Here is a 23,517-nt window from a genome sequence, read left to right as displayed (position 1 = left end):
ACTAAGAACTCTTCTTATACATTGCTAGTGAGAATGCAAAATGGTATAGCCCTAGAGGAAAACAGTTTGGCGAATGACCTAGCAATCCCACTCATAGGTATTTATCCCAGAGAAATGAAAACTTACATACACACAAAACATATAGATGAATGTTCACAGTAGCTCTCTTCATAATCACAAAAAAACTACATACAATCCAAAACTCGTTGAACAAGTACATAGGTAAATGGATATATAAACCGTGGTACATTCACACAATAGAACGCATCATTCAGCAATAAAAAGGAACAAACTACCAATACATACAACACCTTGGCGCAATCTCAAAATAACTATGCTGAATGAAAAACGTTTGTTTCAAAAGGTTACAGACTGTATTATTCCATTTACAAGACATTCTTGAGAAAACAAAACTACAGTCACAGAATAGATCAGTGGTTGCCAAATCTCAGGGAAGGAGGAGGATATGACTACAAAGGGAAAACAGGGAGTGTTCTGGGGTGAAGAAATGTTCTGTACTAATTATGGCAGCATTTATATGAATCTATACACATGGGCTAAAATTCATAGAACTGTATATGAAAATAAAAGGCTAATATCAACTTTTTAAAATCTGCAACAACTATGATTCTCAAGTTGTGCCGTTTAGTTATTATACTGTAAACATAAGCTAGGACGTCACAATGTTTATTCTTAAAAGCAATTTGAGGGGTGCTCTGGTGGCTCAGTTGGTAAGCAACTGCCTTCAGCTCAGGTCATGATTCCAGGTTGCAGGGATTAAGTCCAGAGACAGACCGGCTCCCTGCTCAGTGGCAGGGGCAGGGGCTGTCAGTCTGCTTCTCTAGCTCTCTTTGCCCTTCCTCCCAGCTTATGCTCTCTCTCTCTCCCATGTACTAATAAATAAATAAAATCTTAAAAAAAAAAAAAAGCAAACTGAATGCCAATCAAAGAATTGTTAATTACTTCAGAGGTGTCAACTTATGAATGACTCTGGAATAATTCAAACTGGCATACTACATTCTTCATTTCTGTGAACATAGCTTTTCCTGTCCTTTTAATTACATCCTCAGCAAAGATTAAAGTGGAATTACTAAGTAAAAAGAAAATGTTTATTTTCAGCACTGTGATTAAAATCTGTTCACTGATAATGTCCAAGTTGCATGAAACACATCTTCAATCAAATTATTGGCAAAAGGAAGAGGAGGATGGAAGAGGATGACAAGAGAGGCCAGTAGGCATGAGCATGCCAAGATCTACAAGTTCCCAGTCTTTCTAAATATCTTCATGGATTGACAAGGACGCCAACCTTGGGCCAGGAGTTCTTGGCTGGTTGGAGAGTCAAAGACATTAATAATCTGCAGCTGTCTCTCCCCCCACCCCTGCTGCCAACACACACAATTAAATCATTAATTACAATTTTCTTTCACCCTCTCAGTTTCAAGCCTGGGCAAAATCCCAGCCAGCCAATCCTAATTAAATGTTTAGGTAATACAAAAAAATTCATTGGCTAAAACTAATTATAAAAATTTTAGTTCTAAAGTCCACTCAAACTAGAAATGAGCCATAATTAATGTGATATGGACTACTGAAAATTAATGACTTCCTTCTTAAAAAGTCTCAAAACTCAGGACAATTTTTAATTCAAATACAGACAAACCTCTGAAGTACAGAAAACTGTATTTAGCATTATTCTGCATTGAAATATTGAAATACACATTGTATATTAAAAACACGAAGTGGGGGGCGCCTGGGTGGCTCAGTGGGTTAAAGCCTCTGCTTTCGGCTCAGGTCATGATCCCAGGACCCTGGGATCGAGCCCCACATTGGGCTCTCTGCTCAGCAGGGAGCCTGCTTCCTCCTCTCTCTGCCTGCCTCTATGCCTACTTGTGATCTCTGTCTGTCAAATAAATAAAATCTTTAAAAAAAAAAAAAAAGAAACTGATTTAAAAAAAAAACACAAAGTGGGTCATGAATAACATGGAGCATATGCTAATTACACAAAAAACATTTACAAAATATCACAGAGAAACTAAAATTTTAAAGGCATATAATCTCCTAGAAATCCCAAGTATTTTAACCAACACTCAAAGTTAAAAAATCAAATTAGTATTTGAGGGCAACTTTCAGGGCAGTTACTAACCAGGACTTTGAATAAGTTAGTTAACTTATCTGGTCTGTAGCTCCTCCTACCCATATTATTACCGGGGTTGACTAGAACAACGGCATTTATTTCCTGCTCCACTAAGATGTCTTAATACTACTGCAAGGTAGGCTCCATTTTGCCTGAGTAAATATGATTTATATTGGTTCCGGAGAATTTAAAAAGTGGCATTTTCCACTCTTTTGGGAAAAAAAAATTGAGAGCCACACGATGTCTGCTGAGTACCCTCCGGTCTCCAAATTCTGAAACAAATATTGTTTATTTCATCTGACTCTTTAGATAAATATGCAACATTTACATGATCAAAAATAACATTTAAGTTCCCACTTACATCTGAATTTTTTCAGGGGCCTGTCACTTTACAAATTTTACCAGTTACGTAAACCCTATTTTTCTAAGGAATATCATTAAAGAGTTATTCTTGAAGAGCTCAAAAACTTTCATCGCATCAGTGATGACATAAACTTGTCGATTAAAGTGGCTACCTACAGAAGTCCATCTCCATGAAGTGTAGAAGACACCTCTCCTAATCTGACACACACAGGTTTTAAAAAGCTCCATAGCTCTTTGCTTTCTCCTGAGAACTCTTAATTTAAAAGATTAAAAAGAAATAGTATAATACTTTGCTATTTTTATGTTAACAGTCCTATACAGGGAATAGTGGTGGCACAGGAGTGCAGTTGCTGAAAAGTTTGCCTGCCTGATGCAAATCACAGATCCAACACTTAATAGATACATAACCACCAGTAACTTCTTTGTGTATCAAGTTTTTACAAAAAAGGAATAATAACAACACCTACTTCAAGGAGGTGTTGTTGTGTGGATAAAATGAATTAATATATAAATAATGCTTACAACAGGGCCCAGCCCACAGTAAATGTCATATAAGCATTTGCTATAACCATGTTATTGCTATTACTTATTTATAATAGTATCACATAAATATTTGATCTTGCTACTCTGTAAGTGTAGTCCTTATACAGAATAAGGTTCAAGACCATCATCATGATCATCATCACCTTGGAACTTGTTAGAAACTCAAAATCTTGGGTCCTAGGTCAGTTCTACTGAATCAGGATCTGCATTCCCAAGTGCTTTAGATTTTGAGAAACATGTGACACAAAACACTTATACATAAATATGGTTACATATGTGATATAGTACTTCCTAAACTCTCAATTTCTACTTGATTCTTGCTTTCCTTTCTTCTAAAAAACAAATTTCTCTTAACTGGAAGGAATCCTTTTACTTTGTAAGTAGAGGAGTTTGTAAAGCAGCTAATATCTATTATCTGTATACTCAATGTAAGTTTGAATAGATACTGCTCTCTCTCACAATACATAACAACCTTAAGATTTTTGTATTTTAAAGCAAACTTGTACCAAGCTTACGAGCATTAATCTTAAATTTGTTGGTATCTTTAACTTTCCAAGAATTCACTAACGACAAAAGATTCCTCAATGATATAAAATTCACTGCCTTCCTGATATTTTCTAGTCTGATAGTATTGTTTCTATTTTCACCAACATTCGGAAAAAAAGGTGGCAGTCTCAATCAAAGGAATCATACCAGTATCATGGACAAAATAGTAAGATAGCTACTACAGGGTAAACTTGTTTCTTGATTGCTGTCAGAACATTCTTCTGTAAGTAATTTTACTAACATATATATACTTAGTAATGTAAGTTTAAGCATTTTACAAAGAGCACACTACCTGTAATTTCAACTTAAAATTCCTAGTGGCAGAATTTCCCCACTCACTCTGTAAGTGTCCAAAATGAAGCTCTTAATTCAAAAGAATACCTAAAAATCTTTCTTCAAACTGTCAATTCAGATATATAATGATTCCTTCCAACAAGCAAAGCAGGGTGCTAGCCACTATGGGGGATAGAGGAGCCTAATACTAGCATTCATATGACCGTAATACAAAGTAGAATACAATGAATAGCAGTAGAGAATCATGAGGCTCAAAGCAGGGGCACACAGTGGTAAATTAGGACAATGTATTTTTATAATTCCATACATAAAGAGTATTTGCTACATGTTAAAGCAAGTAAGAAATCATCTAAATTTGGCATCATTTTAAAAAATATGTCCTCAGTTAATATAAAAGAAGAGTTAGAAAAATCAGGATTTCTCTGAGTACAAAGTAGTGCCATGAAAACCAGTAGAGCTTTTTACCTAATGGCTGGAAACAAAAACTGAAAGAAAGTAGTATACCACAGAAGGACATGAATTATCTATCACTTGTAAAGTATTACATTCACAATGGTTAAGACAAAAGATATACATTAAAAACCTTATAGCACTAGCACCATAATTAAACTCTGGACAAAGATACTGACAGAGTAAGTAGTAAAACATACACAAAGCATGGCAATATGGTAGTCTATTTTTTTTTTTTTAAAGATTTTATTTATTTGACAGAGATCACAAGTAGGCAGAGAGGCAGGCAGAGAGAGAGAGAAGGAAGCAGGCTCCCCACGGAGCAGAGAGCCTGATGTGGGGCTCGATCCCAGGACCCTGGGATCATGACCTGAGCCGAAGGCAGAGGCTTTAACCCACTGAGCCACCCAGGCGCCCCAATATGGTAGTCTTTTTGTTCTCTTGAGTAACATGGGGAAAGAAAAACCCCCTAGTTCCACAGGATCACACAATCTGGCTCCCACCAGACAGACAAACTCATCTCAAAAAATGAGAGATATAGACCCCAAAATTTTCATTGTGCTTTAAAATGATGAAATATACTCTACTTTAACAGGGTTTGGATTCAGCAATTAACTTGGGTAGGTAGAAGCACATTTGGAAGACAAAACAGAATTTGGCAGCTGGTGAATATAATGCATGGTTTCCATTTGACTGCCAGTATTCTCAGGGATTCATTTCCATAGACAATTATTGAGCGCCAACTATATGAAGGAGCAGGAGGCAAAAACAAGAATAAGACAGGTCCTAGGCTGGTCACTTGCTTTTTTGATAAACATTAAGAGAAAACCACTAGAAAATATAACAGAAAGCAATACAGAAAGGGGTATCTGCCCTCACAGTGCTTAGTCTACACAACAATTTAACTGGGAATATCTAATATTTAACACATGGGTGAATTTACCAAATTAAGTAACAACTTAACCTTGGCTCTCCCTAACATCATTTCTCTTCCAATCCTTTCAAAGTAGAAGCTACTCAATTTCTTAGGCTCCTCCTATCCTGTGGTTGCCATCTTCCTGAATCTCTAATAATCTCTATTCCCTTCATTATCCCCCCAAATCTCTTTCTCTTTGGGGATTCCTCTAATCATATTCAAGTCACTCTTCCAAATCATATTCTTAAGGGTTTGTACCCCTAGCTCAGACAGAACTTTCCTCCTGTCATCACCCTAAGCTACTTCAATATTCACTGTAATAGTTGTTTCTTTCAACAACTTAAAGTTAGAAAAAAAGGACAAGATGGCAGGAGAACAAAAGATATGTAGCAATGAAGTACTTAAGATGGCATGTCTACTAAATCTTTCACTCCATCTTCACTTCAGTCAGTCTCTTTGGGAAAACAAAAAACCAATGGCTCCCACCACCCACAGGATAAAACCCAAATTCCCTATAATGTCTTTCTAAAACCTAATCCAGCCTACTTTACCCACTCATTCCTCAAAAATGTATCTGAAGCCTTTTATAGTCCATCTACACTGATCTTAACCTGACTATGCTCATGCTTACCTGCCTTTTTTATTTATGCCATTTTCTTGACTATCTTTTCCCTCTGTTCATATGATGAACCTTTATAATTCTTTAAGGCTCATCAAAAGTGACCTCCTCTTTCTACTTTGCCCTGAATTCCTCAAGCAAAATAATTCTCCTTCAAATCTGATTACCTCACTAAAACTGGAAGATTCTTGCTGACAGGCATAGTGTCTTAATTATTTTTTGGTAGATGAAACACAAGAGACTCAATATCTGTGGGCTTCTGAAATGAATCTGTCTTTGCTAACAAAAATCTTATTACTGAGTGTTTCTATCAATGTCCTTTTATAATTCACTGCAATTATTATAATATATTCTATACTTAAATGCCATTAAAATAAAAACCACTACACTCATTCACATTTGCCTAGAAAGAAAGGAAAAGAACTAAAAAAGCTTTATTATAAAAACTAAGTCTATTAAGTAATTGGCTTAACAAAACAGTCCAAAGCTTACCAAGAATACCAACTTCATTTCCACATGCAATTAGTACACCCTCACAGAAACACTTTAATTTACTGGTGAATAAACATAACATTTAAAATTCTGGCTCTTCTCTTTCTCCCTTCAAAATGGGGAGAAAAATCAATATACTGAAGAAAAGTTTATATAGAGACATCATTTTCAGCAAATGAAACCCTATATACAAAAAATAAATAATAGGGTGTTATAAAAGATTTTTCAGTTTACCACACAAACCAAAAACCCCAAAAAACCTCAAACAAGAAAGCCATTTAAAAATTCAAACTATTCTTCAAAGCTTCAGTTTCTGTACCTGTAAAACAAAGTACTTAGAATTGATCAGATTACTAGGCACAGATTCAAGTGCTTAAGTTCCCCAAAGGCAGGGACTTTTCATATAATGCAAATGCTTATTAGACCAGTGCTTGTACATAAGAGAGCCTCAATAGGGAGTTTTCTAAATGAATGAAAAAAGTCAGCAGGATCAAGCTCCCTTATTCTGCCTTCCATCCAAAGTAAGAGAGTATTTGAAGAACAGGATATATGGATATAAAGACTTCATTTTTTTTTCATTGTGTGGATATAAATCCACTTATTCAACAGTCTATTAGTGAACATTTATATAGCTTTCAGCCTTTTTTAGCATTTAAACAATACTACAGTAAATATTAGTATAAATACTTTTTATACACATATTTAAACGTATCTATAGGATGGATTCTTTTTTTTTTTTTAAATCTCTCAAGTTTTTATTTAAATTCCAGTTAGTTAACACGTATAGTGTAGTATTAGTTTCAGGAATAGAATTTAGTGATTCATCACTTACATATCACACTTAACAAATAACATAATTCATCACTTACATATAACACACTTACATATAAAAGAAATACTTTTAAAAATCACTGAAATCAATGTTCTTTTTATTAGTAAGAAGCTGTTTCTAGTAGAGCTAAAGTCAACATTATTTTTGTTCAAACTTTCTAAGTACAAAAATCAGCTCATTTATGAGGCTACCATAGTATTATTCAATTACTAAAGAGAAATAATTTGGGTGAGAAAAGAAAATTAAGCATAAAGCGAATCTAAGAAACCTATTAAGCATCACAAAATTGGAATAAAGTTCTTGCCATATTAAAACCAAAGAAAGTTTCTCTCCCCTGATTTTAAGAAACGATTAATAATGGAAATGTTTTTATGGTAAATATGTTTTATGGCACAGGAAAGGACAATGGTAAACTTTAAAACTATAATATTCCTAAGTCTTAAAAAAATAAAATTTTCAGAATACATAATCATTATATAACTTTAAAGCCCATTTAGGATAACAAAATCAATCCCAATTATAAATTAGTAATTTGAAGTCCAGAGAAGTCTAGTAATTTGTTCACGACTGTTAGTAGCAGAATTAGGCCTAAAGCCCAGTTCTCCCTACTTTCTACCCAGTACTTTTTCCACTATAGCTACTTCTAAATTATTTCATATTATTAAACATGAAGTGTTCAACAGTGGATACAAGAAGCAAAAGCAAGTCTTCTGTTACTTCACTATGAGCTTAAACACTTTCTGTCAAATTTAAATCCCAAACAGGAATCTTTTAAAAGATGACTCCAAAAAAATGAACAAGACCCTTAAATATCTTACAATTTTGTCAGTTACACCTCAATAAAGCCAAAGGGTGGGAGATGGCTCCACCCTTACCTAACCCTACCCACAAGTAACAGAACTGATTAGTACTATGTTTAATTTTAAAATGGTCTTTAGCCATTAAACACACACAAAAACACGCAGAGTCAAAATGGTTATAAAAACCGCAACTCTGCTAAATAAATGTTGACATCATTTTATAACTTAAAGTTAGAGCTCAATCTGGTCATTTTTCAGTTTCCATTGCAATCCTTAAACCTACCTAAAGTGTTTTTCATTCCTCAGGATTAAATTCCTCGTTTCTCTTTTCTGTGTGACTTCATCTATATGCTCACGATTCCCAAATTTACATTTCCACTTCAAATTTCTCAGAGAACTAGATTTGCATATTCAATTTCATTGGCAGCTTAAAGTTAACCTGTTCAAAGGGAGTTCCTTTCTCTACAAATGGAAAACACCCTGTTGCCCAAGAACCAAACCTAGTTCTCTTGAATTCATTCTTCTTCTTCATTCCCCACAACCGATCTATTAAGAAGTAACAATCTTTCTACATTCAAAGTATCCTGAATCTGTAATCTTCTATCCCCACTGTCACTACACTGGTATAAATCACCACTATTGCTTGCTCACCTGAATTACTGGATTATTCCTTCCTACTCCCCTCACTTCAACTCTTGGGCCCTCTAATTTATGCATCACACAACAACCCGAGTAATATTTAAAAAATCTGTATCAGATCATGTCACTGTCTTGTTTAAAATTCTTGAATGGCTTCCTAATGTACATGTAATTAAGTATGAAGCCCTTATACCAGGGCTTCAATGCCTCTCTCTCCAAACCTCATCTTGGTCCCATTTTTCCCCACTGCCAATACTTAATTCCCCATTCACAACAGGCTTTGTTTTCAATTTCTCTATTCCAGGGATTGGCAAAGGATGGTCTGCTGTCTTTTTAAAATAAAGTTGTATTGGAAAACCGCCATATTCATTCATTACATATAGTCTATTGCTCCTCTGGTGCTAAAAGAGGAGAGTCCTGAGGAACCACCAACAGAATCTATGGCTCAGGAAACTAAAAATACTTACTATCTGGTCCTGCAAAGAAAAAACATTCTCAGCCATCCCCTTTGCCTGGAACACTCTTCTCATGAGCACCTTCTCATTTTTCAAGTTCCCTCTTACTCAAACAGCATTTCTTGGATATATAGTTTTCCTCTAACACTGTATCCTGTTTTCTTCACCATGTTTTATAACTAAACATTTGTTTACTCGTTTAACTGTTCTATGACTACAGGGATCAACTGCATTACAACATATTTTTTATACCTAAGTCAGAGGCTGGCAAATAACATACTTCTGGATGTTGAATTATTTAATAAGAAGTCTTGTATGGGTACTTCTGAGGCTTTGACAAAATGATCTATAATTTAAAAATCCTTAAAACTGGAAAGAAGAACTTTTTCTCCAGTAAAACTTATTTAGAAACAAATGTTAAAGATACCCCTGTGAATTCTGAAATGTTTTCATATTTACCAAAATGAGATTTTTTTTTTCTTATGGAGAGGCACAAAGACCATATAATACTCCAAGTTTTCCTTGTGGTTTGAAGAAATTCACTGAATTCCTCTGGGTCTCAGTTTCCTCAAAGGGAACATTCTTCTAGAGGTCGGAGGAATATACCACCAAGTTAAAAGAAAAGCATTTAGCTTTTCTAAGCCTGCTTCAATTTTGTGAACTTACTTCTAAAGCCAACAATTAGCTACCTTCATCTCAGAGAAGTTCCTCCATTCATCTGCCCTGATAGTTTGTGCCACTCTGCTTTATCAAAGATGCTGCTCAGATATTTACTATTCTCATCTTGCAACCAGGGTACTAGCAACTGACTCGTGTAAAAATTGTATTTCATTTGAATCTTTGAACATGGAAAAAACAGGGTCCTGGCTGCCTATATACCACAGCACTAAAATGTTCACTTCAGTAGAAAGTAACTTTGCTTTAAAAAAAAGTATTATTGCTTACATAGTTCAGCAAAGTGCTAAAAGCATAGTGAACAAAGAAAAAAACAAACAAACAAAAAAACCCACCTGACTAGACCACACATAAGGTTTTCAGAACCACAAAAAGGAATATATTCTGGGAGACTGAATACGGTTACTTTCATACCACAGAACCCTGAACCTGAACCATTCTCTCAACTTCTAGTCAGAAAGTGCACTGCATAAACAGGTAATGTTAATTTTTATACAAACTGTACTTCTGCGCATTTGGTAGAAAAAACTGAGACTTCCTACATCAGAGCACATTTAGGCTACTATATAATGGCTCTGTCTGTCAGTTAACAAATTTCTTTGGACCATGTCCCCTTCATATAGCAGTACTGTATTCGTATGGTTATTAAATGTTTTCATAAAACTAAGAATGAAATAAGATATATGGAGAACACAAAAATGAAAGCAGATACTAGCAGAGGTTAAAAGTTTTAATTGAACTGAAATAATAAAATTAATCATTAGATACACTGGTACTGGTATGTATTTCCTGGCCAGAAATTGAGTAGTTTAAACTGGTCAAATGATTTGTGAAAGAAACAAAAAATTAAAAAACATTTTCAGATGCTGGTGATGTATGACTAATGCCTATGCAACAGAAATAAAAAAGAATTTAGTGTATACAATTTCTTTAGCACAATTAACTTGAATACATGTTCTCTGGAACATATTATAGGGAACTGCCTATAATTTTGAAATAATAACAGCTAACCTGAGATATGGGATCACTTTAAGCAACTCACAAATATGCCGAAGCTTTTACAGTTATAGAATTATTGGTCACATGACTTCAATTTCTACCTAACCATATTTCAGAGTCCAAAAAATCACTTAAAACACTGACTTCCCACTCTGGTCTCCCCTCCTCTCCTCGCCTTTTGGGTAAGCCAATTCTCAATACAGCATGTAACTACAGATGTTTTTTCTGCATCTATGCCCAAGCTGCAAAGCAAATTCTTCAAAACAAACAAAAAAGACAAATTACACATTCAGGCCAACTCCTACTGAGCTATCTTTTTCCTCACTTGCCAATTCCTTAGTATATTCCCAAGAAGGGCTACTCCAAGTCTCTTCATCTCATCTTCAGAAGATGCATGGTGTAATTATTAGATTTGTAATAGTTTCAGAACTAAAGAATCTCAGGAGATATTACTACTAGCTCCTTTGTTTTAATTATAAATAAACCAAGAACTAGAATTTAAAGGACTACAGCTTTACAAACACTGAGCCAATTTACTCGAAGCCTCTCCTACACCCTCAATTTCATTGAGTTTATTTTATCTTGATCCATTCATTATACCTCAGGAGTAGATCTACAGAGAAGTCAAGGACTTAGCCTGAAACCACACTGCCTGAATACTGTTCCAGCTAGGCCGCTTACTATGTGCATCTCAACAAATCACTAATTCTCTGTGCCTTGGTTTCTCCACTTACAGAGAGAATAGTCATATCCTGCTCATTAGGTTGTGACCACTAACACAGGTAAAAGCACTGGAACTGAACCTAGCACATACAAATGCTAAATAAGAGTAAGTTATGACCACTACCATCATTCACTATGGGACCGCTGCTAAATGAGAGCATGCCTCTATTCTACCTTTGCTTCTCTGTTCTCAAATCCGTACTCTCTCCATAACCAAGAACTCAGTTGCTTCAATCATCTCCCCTTCAATAGCTTTAAGCAAAACTCTTGCACTCTGTATTTCTTCTTTCTTTTGATGCCAAGTTTCTTAATTTAGTCGTCTTCATTTCCCACACCTACATACCATAACTTGCTTTTGAAAATTCGTCCTCTGGCTCTAGGATTTTTTTCTCTGAACTCCAATACTTATTCCTCGGAGTACATGCTACCAAACATCCAATCTTCATCTTCAGTTTAAGTTTCTGCTCAACCTCAAAATCTGTCTCTAAACACAGGATATTTCTAGCTGAGCATTTTATGATGATCTCACACTCAATTTCCCTCATATAAAATAATTTCTAAGGTATCTTCCAACTATAAAAATCTCCAATCTTATCTAAAACAGTATCTGTCACATCCTCTATCCATTCATGTCTAGCCTATCACTTTACTCAAAATTTCCAGCAAACATCCAGCAAACACCCAATTCTACATTTATATCATTTTCATCTTAATCTTCTTAAAATATTCTGTCACATTATCTTCCACTTAAAAACCTCCAATAAACCTCTACTGGTAAGCCCAAATTCCTCAGCTTGGCATTCAAGTTTTTCCTCCAATCTCTTCCCAAACCACTCTTATATTAGAATGCACTAATCCCCATAAATTCTTATATACCTCAATCAAACTCTATTTACCACCTAAACGTATCCAATTTATTTCCGTAAAATCACATGACATCTGCCATCCTGGAATGCCTTCCACATTGTTCCCTTATATCCCAAATGTCTCATGGCTTGGTTCAATTTGATACTTTCCCATTTAATCTTACAGCCCCGGATAATTTCTCCCTCATTTGAATTCCTAAGCCATTTATTGCCTATTGAATTCATTTGTCACTTAATTATATAATGCCTCACACTGTTATCTAAATGTCTGCATCATCTCTCACATCACAGTACAAATAAGGGATATCATATCTCTTTGTACCCACTGTATTATTCCTAGAAAGCTGTGCACAGTAGGCACTAAAGAAACTGTTGGTTGCATGAAGAACACAATCACCTTGCTTCATGAGATACTAGGTACCTCCTCATGTAATCCCATGTAAGAGAAAGAAATTAGGGAAGGAATAGTAGAAATAGAAAGTAACTATTTTGTAACCACCACAGTAATAATGATTCATGCAAGAATCATCAATGGATGCTAGAACCATCACATGAAAGTTTCTTGGGGAAAAGGATATTTATACAGTCTCAAAATATATCTGAACAAATTACTTATGAATTACAAAGGGAAAAAAGGTACCTTCACAGTGGAGAAATCTGGCGGACACCAAGTGATCAAAGTTAACATCACCAATAATGGGATAAACTGACATCATGTGCCTCCTGATGTGATGCACTGAGGACACAACATCACTTATGTATTATTCCTGCCAAAAATGCATAACCTGAAACTAGTCATCAGGAAACAATCAGACAAACCAAAAACCGAGGGACAATCTACAAAACAACTGACCTATACCCTTGAAAAATGTCAATGTGCTGAAAGACAAGAAGCTCTGAAAATGAGTGGGTGATCCTGGATTGGATCCTGGATCAGAAAACAAACTGCTATAAAGGACATCACTGCTACACAGGACAACTGATGAATCTGAATATGGACTATATTAGATAACAGTATTATATTAATGTTAAACTGCCTGATTTCAAACATTAGTCTTCAGTTAAGTGAGATAATTTCCTTGTTCTTAGAAGAAACATCCCAAAGCATTTGAGGGTAAATGAATTTAAAACTTATTCTCTGATTCTTCAGCAATAATAGTAGTATCAATAATAGTAATAATAACAAGTATCAATAGAAAGATTAGCAAAAATGTGGCAAAATGTTAACCGGTGAATCTACAATACAAGAGATCATTGTACTATTTGGTACAACTTTTCCATTTTTTTTTCCAAATAAAATTTTAAAAAACGAAACCTAATACCACACAAAAACTTTGAGAAGTTTTTATTTACCTGTGGTATTTTACATTTTATCTGACAATCTTAAAGCAAGACAAACTTGCAATAGAAGAATTTGTTATTTTAAAAAGTAAAAACATCTTTTTAGCACCAAAGAAATATTTATAATTTTAATAGCCCAACACTAATTTAGCTTTAAAAAACAATTCACATTTACTTTAAAACTCAGCTAAAATAATGTCAATTTCAACTGGTATTAAGTCTTAGACAGTATTTTTTAAACAATGTTGTTTTTTTACACAGAGAAAGTAGAGAAAGATAAAATGGACTGACTGGTTAAGCATTTTAAAGAAAAAATAAAGATCTCTAATTCATACATAAATAAACAAGCATTCGTAAACTAATGAAAGTCTGTTTCCTTAAGTATGATTACAGAGAATGTATTTATTGTAAATCACAAACTTCACCTTCCCTCAATTATCAAAAATTGTGATTTAGCTGATCATAAGTTTTGAGTGAGGTTTTATAATACATTATAATACAACTATTAATTGATCACTATTTCTATAGGCTTCCTGGAGCCCTTAAAACTAGTATTTCTAGTCAAAGTACAATATAGTATATAAAGGATTTTCTAGATTCCATATAATTAGCAATAGTCCTTTAAAGTTGGATACCTTATTTATGAGATGTTCGGTAACAACTTCTCTTAGTCCAGTGTAGAGCTTTTCTCCATGTTTATGCAAAACCATTGTATAAGCATTTCTATAGAGCTCCTCAAAACTAAGACCACTGTTATTCTTACGCTGGATTTCTTGAATTGCATTTTTCAGAAGGTCCCAAATGCTGTTTACATATTTTTCATCCATGGTCATCTGTAATATCCAAGAGAGAAAAAGAGACAAAAAAAAAAAACACCAATGGTTGAAAATCTGTATTTGTCCATATAGTAATTATCTTATTATATGCCTAAGATTATAAATCTGTATGACTTATAAGACTTATTGTTTTAACAATAATAAAGGGGTACATTTAAGAAGTTTTTAGAGATGACACAGCAATTTTTAAAAAATCCTTTAAGACCGCCCTTCTTTCTTATATGCATTAAACCCATCCAATTTAAATGAAATCATAATCTCTGATGTTAATACTCGCTTTAACCAAAAGTGTAAAGCACACTTTTCCTTAGTTTATTTAGTAGAACACAAGCTCAGAGAGCTACTGAGACAGAAAGAGTTCCATGATTTTAAAAATAATATAGGGGGTGCCTGGGTGTCACATTTCGTTAAGCTTCAGACTCTTGGTTTTGGCTCAGGTCGTGATCTCAGGATAGTGAGACAGAGCCCCACGATGGGCTCCACACTCAGCGCAGTCTTAAGTTTCTTTCTCCTGCTCCCTCTGCCCCCTCCCGGTCCTCCCTGCATGCACTCTTTTTAAAACATCAATCTTAGGGGGAAAAAAAAAATTGAGGACATTAACACTATCTTCTTCTCCTGAAGATTTACAGAACTCCTTAGCAAATTACAGATTGGAAGAAGACCTGCAGTTAAAAACAAAACAAACAACCCTCCCACACACATTTTTCTGTTTAACCTAGCATTCTTATTTTCTTCCTTTCCCAGTTTAGATTCTAAGTCCATTATATGTACTACCTTGTATATACCTACGAATCACACTTCCCCTCTCCAGACCAAAATACTTGCTATTCTAAACCCCATCTACCCACCTACTCTTCACATGCACCATGTGTAAATGAAAGTAAATGAATAACATATATACGCCAATATTCAACATGTCTCAGTTTAAATTCATAATCACTAACCACCAAGTAGGCCCTGGGTGCAATCCCATAATCCTACATTCTAGACTACTGACTACCTTCCTAAATGATTTTACACCATTTCCTCCAAACTCACTCTCGGATAATGACTTGCTTCCTGTTCCACTGAGAAAACAGAAACAACCTGAAGACATACTGTACAAACCCCAACCATATCCACCAATCCATATGATTATGTATCAATATACTACTCTACTGTTCTTGTACTCCAAGTACGAAGTTCTTATACTCAAATTATAAACAGGGACCATAAACATAGGCATCATCGAGGACTTACTAGAAATGCAGAATTTCAGGCTCCACCCCATGCCTACAGAACTATAATCTGCATTGTGACCCCAAGTAATACCTATACAGAATGAAGTTTAGTTCCATCCCAACTCACCTTTTCAAGGACCTCCCTTTATCAATCTCCCTTCTCAGCATCATCACATTCTTTCCTCTCTGCTAGACAATTTCTATACACATTCAAAATCATCAGTTTCCCATCTTAAAAACAAATCCTCACAAACCCACCATTTCTCCAGTACCATCCAAACTTGTCTTTTCCATTTACAGCAAAATCACAAGACTTGAGACATTTCTACATTCACTGTCTCCAAGTCTCATTTTTCTCATTATATCATGAATCTACTCCAATAAGTCTTTCATCTCTACTGTTTCAATGAAATTACCCAAGGAAGTCACCAGTGACTTCCATCCTGCAAAATCTAAATGGTTAGAGTCTTAGTTCTCATCATTCTTGACCTATCTGGCAGCTACTGAAAGAGCTGATCACTCCTACTCCTCACTTGCCTTCCAAGCACTACAATCTTGTGTTTTTCTTCCCATTCCTCTAGTTTCTATTTGTCAGTCTGCTTACTAGTTCTTTTCCTCCCAACAGCCTCCAAACTTGAACTTCTTTGTCTAGCCACAACTCAGTTTTCAGGTGAAGCTCATTTCATCTGTGCTAAGTGGTTAGTTAACATCAATATTTATATACTATGTTTGGCCCTCTCCCCTTGATACCAGAGTCCTATATTCAGCCATGTTTTTAACTGAATACCTACAAGGCATCTCAAACTTACCAGGTCCAAAACAGAAATCCTAATCCTTGCCCTTAATTCTGCTTTCCCAGCAGTCTTCTCCGAACAAGCGAAAGTCCACTCCATCTTTCCAGTTGCTAAGGCCAAAAAAAGCTTGTAATCCCTCAACTTTAATCCCTCAACTTGATTCTAATCCAATAGGAAATTCTTTTGTCTCTACCTCCAAAATGTACCCAGAATCTAACTCCTACTCACCCTTTCCACTACTACTAGCCTTGTCCAAAACACCATCGTCTCTCAAGGTATTCCAACAGTTCCCTAACTGGTCTGCTCCTGACCCACTATCAAAGAGCAACCAGTGACTTTCTAAAAACATAAACGATGTCACTCTTCTGCTCACAACCCTCAAGTGACTTTTCATCTCTTTTGAAGTTAAAGTCAAAGTCCTTATACAAACTACAAAACATTATTTGGATCTGATAATCTGACTTCATCTATTCTTCCTCCTTGCTCCCTGTTCTAGCCACAGCAGACTCTCTTTGCCATTCTTTGGAATATGTCAAACAGGTTTTTGCTTCAAGGTGTTTGTTGTATTTGCTATTCTCTCTCTCAAATGTTCTTCCCTCAGGTATCTGCATGGCTCATTCACTTTATCAACCTCAAAATTCTTGTTCAATCACCACCATAAAATGAAGCTTTAACTTCACACTCCATTTAAAATAGCAGTCTCTTACTAGTCACCCCCAAATTCCAACCCCACAGTCCTCATTTTTTTTTCCTTATTTCTTTTCCTGCCTCCCTCCTCCCATTCAATGTCAGCTCCCTGAAGGCAGCGATTTTTTTCACTGAGGAATCCCTCAGCCACTGAAGTAATACATGGCATATAACAAACATTCATACTTGCTGATGAAATGATTTCCTGCTTATCTATGACTAAGGAGCTGTTATTACACCATGTGCTGCACTCACAACCTGGGAAACATGGCAACAATTATTCATCAGCTTCACACCTATTTCTGACTTGGATGGACAGAAATTACTGAGTGGAATCCTCTCTGAAGAGGTTACGAAGAAACTTTTGGAGGTGATGAATATGTTTATTGCATAGATCATGGTGATGGCTTCACAAACTCTTTCAACTTGCATTCGTTAAATATGTATGGTTTTTTGCATGTCAATCACACCTCAATAAAGTGATTAATGAAAAAAAAAAACAAACCCCACACTCCCTCCAAGCTATGTCCAATGGGTATGAATGTGAACGAGTAAGAAATGTAGATAACCAAAATAGTTCTTTCAGTTATCCTAGCAGTAAAGTATCAGTTCAACCTCCATCATAGAGGATTCTTAAGCAGATGACTCCAAAAAAGCCTTATTATTCTAATCTTTTCTGAAGTGCTTAAAAGGAATTCTGTAAAAAAAAAACAACTTTTTTATTACTTTAATCTTATTTAAATCCCAGGTCTAGTAAATACTATTCTGAAAAGGCCTTAAGAAAATTTACCACTAGATCGAAACTACTATTTCTTTTTTTTTAAATCAGATATCCTGATACACAGAATGCCATCCTTATAAAATAGTTTAATAAGATGTAGTTGTTCATAACTTTTCACAATAAAAGATACAAGTCTATATGACAATCATGGCCTCAAGTATTCTATACACTGAGGTTATAAAAAAGCAGACTAAGACACCATCTCTCAACATTAAATAATGAACACATCAAGCAGAACATTCAGAACAATTCCAGAGAAAGACCAAAGTTAATGTTGAGTCTAAACTCTAGAGGTAACCATACTGCAAATAGTTAAGCAAGACTTCAAATGATCTTTTCAGGCTCTGTAGGATAAGACCCCATGAAAGCTAGAGAACGTACAAAAAGGTCCCTATCCGTCACGAATTACTAAATTTTCTATTAGAAATTAAAGAATTTGAAACACATAAACCAAGAGACTTTGAATATTGTAGAAATGCCCTTAGATTATAATAAATCATTTCTCACATATATAAACCAAGATTGTTTTATAATCCAAGATTTCTACATAGTACTTTCCTCAGTATTCATGCTTTATGGACAGAGCAGAGATGGAGTCACAGAACAACAATGTTTAGGTATAAAAATTTTCAAGTAAATGAAAAAATGGACCCAGAGACATTAAACGACTGACTCCAAATCTCAGACCCGAGATTAGAATTTATATATCCCCAGATCTAGTCCAAACCTCTGGACTCATGTTACATTCCACTGTGCTAATACGGTATACCCATATCACAACGTGAGTGACTGATTATCCTGGTAAACACAGTGTGGTATATTAGTAGAGAACATAAGTTCTGCTGGCCTGGGTTGGTGTCATGGCTTTGCTAAATTAACAGGCCATGTGACCTTGGGCAAATTACTTTACTCTTCAAAATCTTTTATTTCCTTGCTTATAAAGTAGGTTTAACAATAGTATCTATCTCAGGGCACTATCCTGAAGATTAAATAAGAATGTCAGTAGAATTTAACCCAGCTCAGGGCACAGCACAATCCCTCACAGTTGACTAAAAGAAGTGTCCAATAATAGAATCTCCAAGCTGTCAACTATAAGCATCAACTGTCAGAAAAAAAGTAACTTTTCAAGCTTAATAAATAAACAGATAGGAACTAAAATAAAAGTACCTGAGAAGTACAAGTATGCATACAAGTCAGTATAATGCAGCCTTCTTTTGGAAACACTATTCCTTACTTTCTATCTCCTATTTTCCGGTGCCATTTAGTACATTTTATTCCCCAGAGCTCTGTCCTCTTTTCACTCAACACTAGGCTACTATGCATTGCATCCATTATCATGGTTACAGTGACTACCCATACATAGAAAGTTCTAAAATTTACAAGACACCAGATTAGTAAGGGATTCTGGAGCCTCCTAAAACTACACAAAATTTTGCAAATATAATGTGTGCATTTCTTTTTCCTGGATGATGAGTCCTGAGCTCTTATCACATTTCCAATGAATTCTGGTCCACATCTCAAAGAATAAACTACTGGCTTATATATTAATTGCTCCAAATCTCTACTGCCAGCCCAGACATTCCTCCAAAGTCTAAAACTACCATATTCAACTGCCTGCTGGACATCTCAAGCCAAATGTTCTAGATATAGATCAAACTTATCAGGTCCAAAATCCCTGTTAACTGAACCCCAAACACACCGTATCTTCCTTTTGTATTCTCTAATTCACAAGCCACTTAGTTATATATGCTAAAAACCAAGGCTTAACTTTTCTTCTCTTATCCTCTTTTCATTCAATCATCAAGTGCAGCCAATAGAGGGCCCCAGATTATTTCTCAAATATGTTTCCCATTCTTTCATCCTGCATACTATTCTCCTAAAACCTGCACCTAGATCACCATGTCAGCCTTCCAACTATCGTGAACTCGAATAACCTCTTGGAATCTACCTTCTTCAGAATCACCATTTAAAAAATAAACATGAGCATTCTAGCCCTGTTCAAAACCTAACTCTCATTAACTATAGAGGTGGAAGGATGTACTTTAAAACTATTCAAAATCTAGTCTATGTCTACTTCTCTAACTTCACTCACTACTTTCACTCATCGCTACCTATCTTACATTTATTCCCTGATAACATTAAATCAATAGTTATTCCAATCCAATAACACACCTCCCCCTCATTCACCACCCTCGTCTTCTTAAGGGCCCCCTCCTCTGCCTCTTCTTTATCCAATTCTTTACATAGCCTCTGAACACAGCTCATTTATGTATCATATGTGTATCTTCCTTCTCTGACCGCCTCAAGCAAAATGGACTTCCTCCTCAGCGCTTTCCTAACACTCAGGTCATATCTATCCTACACTTCATACTGATTCATAAACAGCTGTGCATCTTTTTCCTCCACTAGACTAAGAGATACTAAAAGGGCTATGCATTTTTTCTTTTTTTTTTTAAGATTTTATTTATTTATTTGACAGACAGAGATCACAAGTAGGCAGAGAGGCAGGCAGAGAGAGGAGAAAGCAGGCTCTCCACGGAGCAGAGAGCCCGATGCGGGGCTCGATCCCAGGACCCTGGGATCATGACCTGAGCCGAAGGCAGAGACTTTAACCCACTGAGCCACCCAGGCACCCCAAAGGGCTATGCATTTTTCTTTAATGTCACTTAGATGGCCATAAACAAATGTCTGGTGAATGAATATTGCTTTACCTATATTATACTAATGCAAGTTTGAACCTTTAAATTAGTAAGCACAAAGATATGGAAAAAATTTTAATGTGCTTATCTACAGCAATTAATGTAATTCTAAAATAATAAAACGTCCTTTTCAAATAAAATATAGTAATGTACAAGCAACAAACTCTTAAATTTCATTTATCAAGTAGTGTTTTCAGATTCTCCTATTCACTTAACTGCTTAGTCATTAATTTTATTTATAAATGTTAACTAGGAGAAAAATCATAGGCAGAAAAGGCCCCTCAGGACAGGATCCATAAGCTACAATCTTTCCCTAACTCAAGCAAGTCCAAAAACAATATGCGAAAGGAAATGGACTTTAAGTGCAGATTCTTACATATGCATCCTTTGGTCTTGGCATCAAATGAACATGTCAGTAACAATGGCAAAATAATTATGTTACTGATGAACTTTAAATTCACTCATCCTTGGTAAAGAATACAACATTAACTATCAATGAAAGTTAAAAGGGCTAAATGAACTCTAATGTCATCAATATGTTAACCATAAAAACATCAGTCTATACTTTACTCAGAGTCACAAAACTTAAAAGCCTTAAGACTGTGTATTTTTTAAAAAAGAGTTAAAACGTACTTTAAAATAATATTCTAAATTATTCAAGCAGGATTTTAAACTCATTGATGAAACTGATTTCCTTAGGTTCCATTAATTGCAAAAACACTCAGGAAGGAATTTTGTCAATGCTGCAACAAAAGCAGTAACATAATAAAATGCACACACACACAAACATTTAATGTTTGCTAATTATTAAGCATATACAGTATTCTGCTCCAACAAGTTTAAGTTATAAAGTGATCAGCAGGAAAAGTAAACTCATTCAGCAAGAAAAGAAATAAAAGCTCCTTTAAAGGAAAGGTATAATTAAGCATTCTTAAGTGCTTACGGTTTAATGAGACTTTTAAAACCCAAAACAAAACTTTGATTTTTAAAAATGACCTCCACCCCCTTTTGCCTCTTCTTAATCCAGGATTACAAGATCCTCATTAGTAAGTATCAATAACAAAAACAACCCTAACAGTCTTTTTTTTTTTCCCAAAACATTTTTGATTATTCATCTACATTATTTCAAATTACGTAAAAACCTTCAAAATGCCTAAATTTGGGGGCACCTGGGTGGCTCAGTTGTTTAAGCGTCTGCCTTAAGCTCAGGTCATGATAAGGGTCCTGGGATCTAGTTCCAATCTGGGCTCCCGGCTTAGCGGGGAGCCTGCTTCTCCCTCTGCCTGCTGCCCAGCCTTGCTTGTGCTCTCTCTCTCTTTCTCGCTCTCTCTGACAAATAAATAAAATCTTTAAAAAAAAAATGTGTGAATTTGGAAGGGTATCAGTCTATTATATACTTACACATCTTGTAGGATCTGTAATAAGAGTTGGAAAGTACTACGGCATGAGCCAATTAAAACTAAAACGAAGATAACTGTATTCTTTACATCCACTATATACAAAGCACAAGAAGTCTTTAGTTCCTTGTGAATAATTTGACAAGAAATTTAGAACAGGGTGGGTGGGGAAAAGGGTGAAAATTTGAAATTCCAGGCAATTCAGAATGACACAGCTAGAAAAAAATAAACAAGGAAAAATGCTTGATCATAATTTTGAGCTTCAGCCTCAAAAAAGTTGCTCTGGTACAAATATCTGAGGAATGGCAGTATTCTAGTCAGATACAACTAAGCCATAAATTATGTAAGGACGCTCCCTCCCAGATTATAAGCACCTCAGAGCAATATAAAGTCTTCCTTTATTTTATTGTACCCTTTAAAATACATGGCAAAATGCCTAAGTGACTTTCAAAAAATATGATTTGAACGTGGTCCAGTTACGGTTAATAACGATGAATCTTAATTGATGACCAACAACTACACAATGACTTATAACATATGCAAGCATCCCATTTATCCAACAGTTAATCTTTAAGCAACCTCAACCATCAAAAACATAACCAAAGACCCAAGCGTTAAGGGAACATTACAATGGGATATTCAGACTTCGCACAAGTTATTTAACTTTCTAGAATTTACTTGCTTCACATGCTTGTGGCAGAAGAAACAGGAGATGATCATGTACTGTGTGGCAATTAACAAAGTCTGTGAAAGCATATGGCACACAGCACTTTTTCTATAGATTCGTTTTCTTTACTACCCAAAACTGACACAGAGCCTTACTTAATAACTTAACATGAGTGTAAAGTTGAGATCGATGTTTGCTTAAATGGATTTTCTGTGGTTACAGTAGACATCAGATGGCCACAGACCCGTGCTGCTAAAAGTAATAAAACTGACGTCAAAGAGCAGAGAGAAAGATTATCAATTAGAAAAGCACAGGAGGGGCACCTGGGTGGCTTAGTGGGTTAAAGCCTCTGCCTTCAGCTCAGGTCATGGTCCCAGGGTTCTGGAATCGAGCCCCGCATTGGGCTCTCTGCTCAGTGGGGAGCCTGCTTCCCTTCCTCTCTCTCTGCCTGCCTCTCTGCCTACTTGTGATCTCTGTCTGTCAAATAAATAAATAAATAAAAATAGAAAAGCACAGGAGCCTGGGATAATTCTGTGAATCACAAACAGTCTGATCAACATTCATTTGGACTCTAATATCATTATGGAACAGTAACATTTATAATGAGAAAGCTGAACTATCAAAAGAAGGTTCAATTATTATCTGCATTTCAGTCCTCAGCATGAGTAGGCTGTTCAAAAATCAATTTGAGGGGCACCTGGGTGGCTCAGTGGGTTAAGCCTCTGCCTTCAGCTCAGGTTATGATCTCAGGG

The 23,517-nt window shown here is 35.5% G+C and overlaps 1 protein-coding gene across 1 annotated transcript in view; it reads right to left on the bottom strand.

Moving 5' to 3' along the window:
* The window catches only part of CUL3 (cullin 3), a 92,228-nt gene that overhangs the window by 56,950 nt on the left and 11,761 nt on the right, over positions 1–23,517 (bottom strand). Inside the window, exon 2 of the mRNA XM_080798048.1 lies at positions 14,320–14,517. Coding sequence (XP_080654174.1) covers positions 14,320–14,517 — 198 coding nt within the window. The remainder of the gene's footprint in view (positions 1–14,319; positions 14,518–23,517) is intronic.

The sequence above is a fragment of the Martes martes genome (assembly GCF_963455335.1).
Source record: "Martes martes genome assembly, chromosome: 3".
In the NCBI taxonomy this organism is placed as follows: domain Eukaryota; kingdom Metazoa; phylum Chordata; class Mammalia; order Carnivora; family Mustelidae; genus Martes; species Martes martes.
This window is presented reverse-complemented; position numbering and strand designations above follow the sequence as displayed.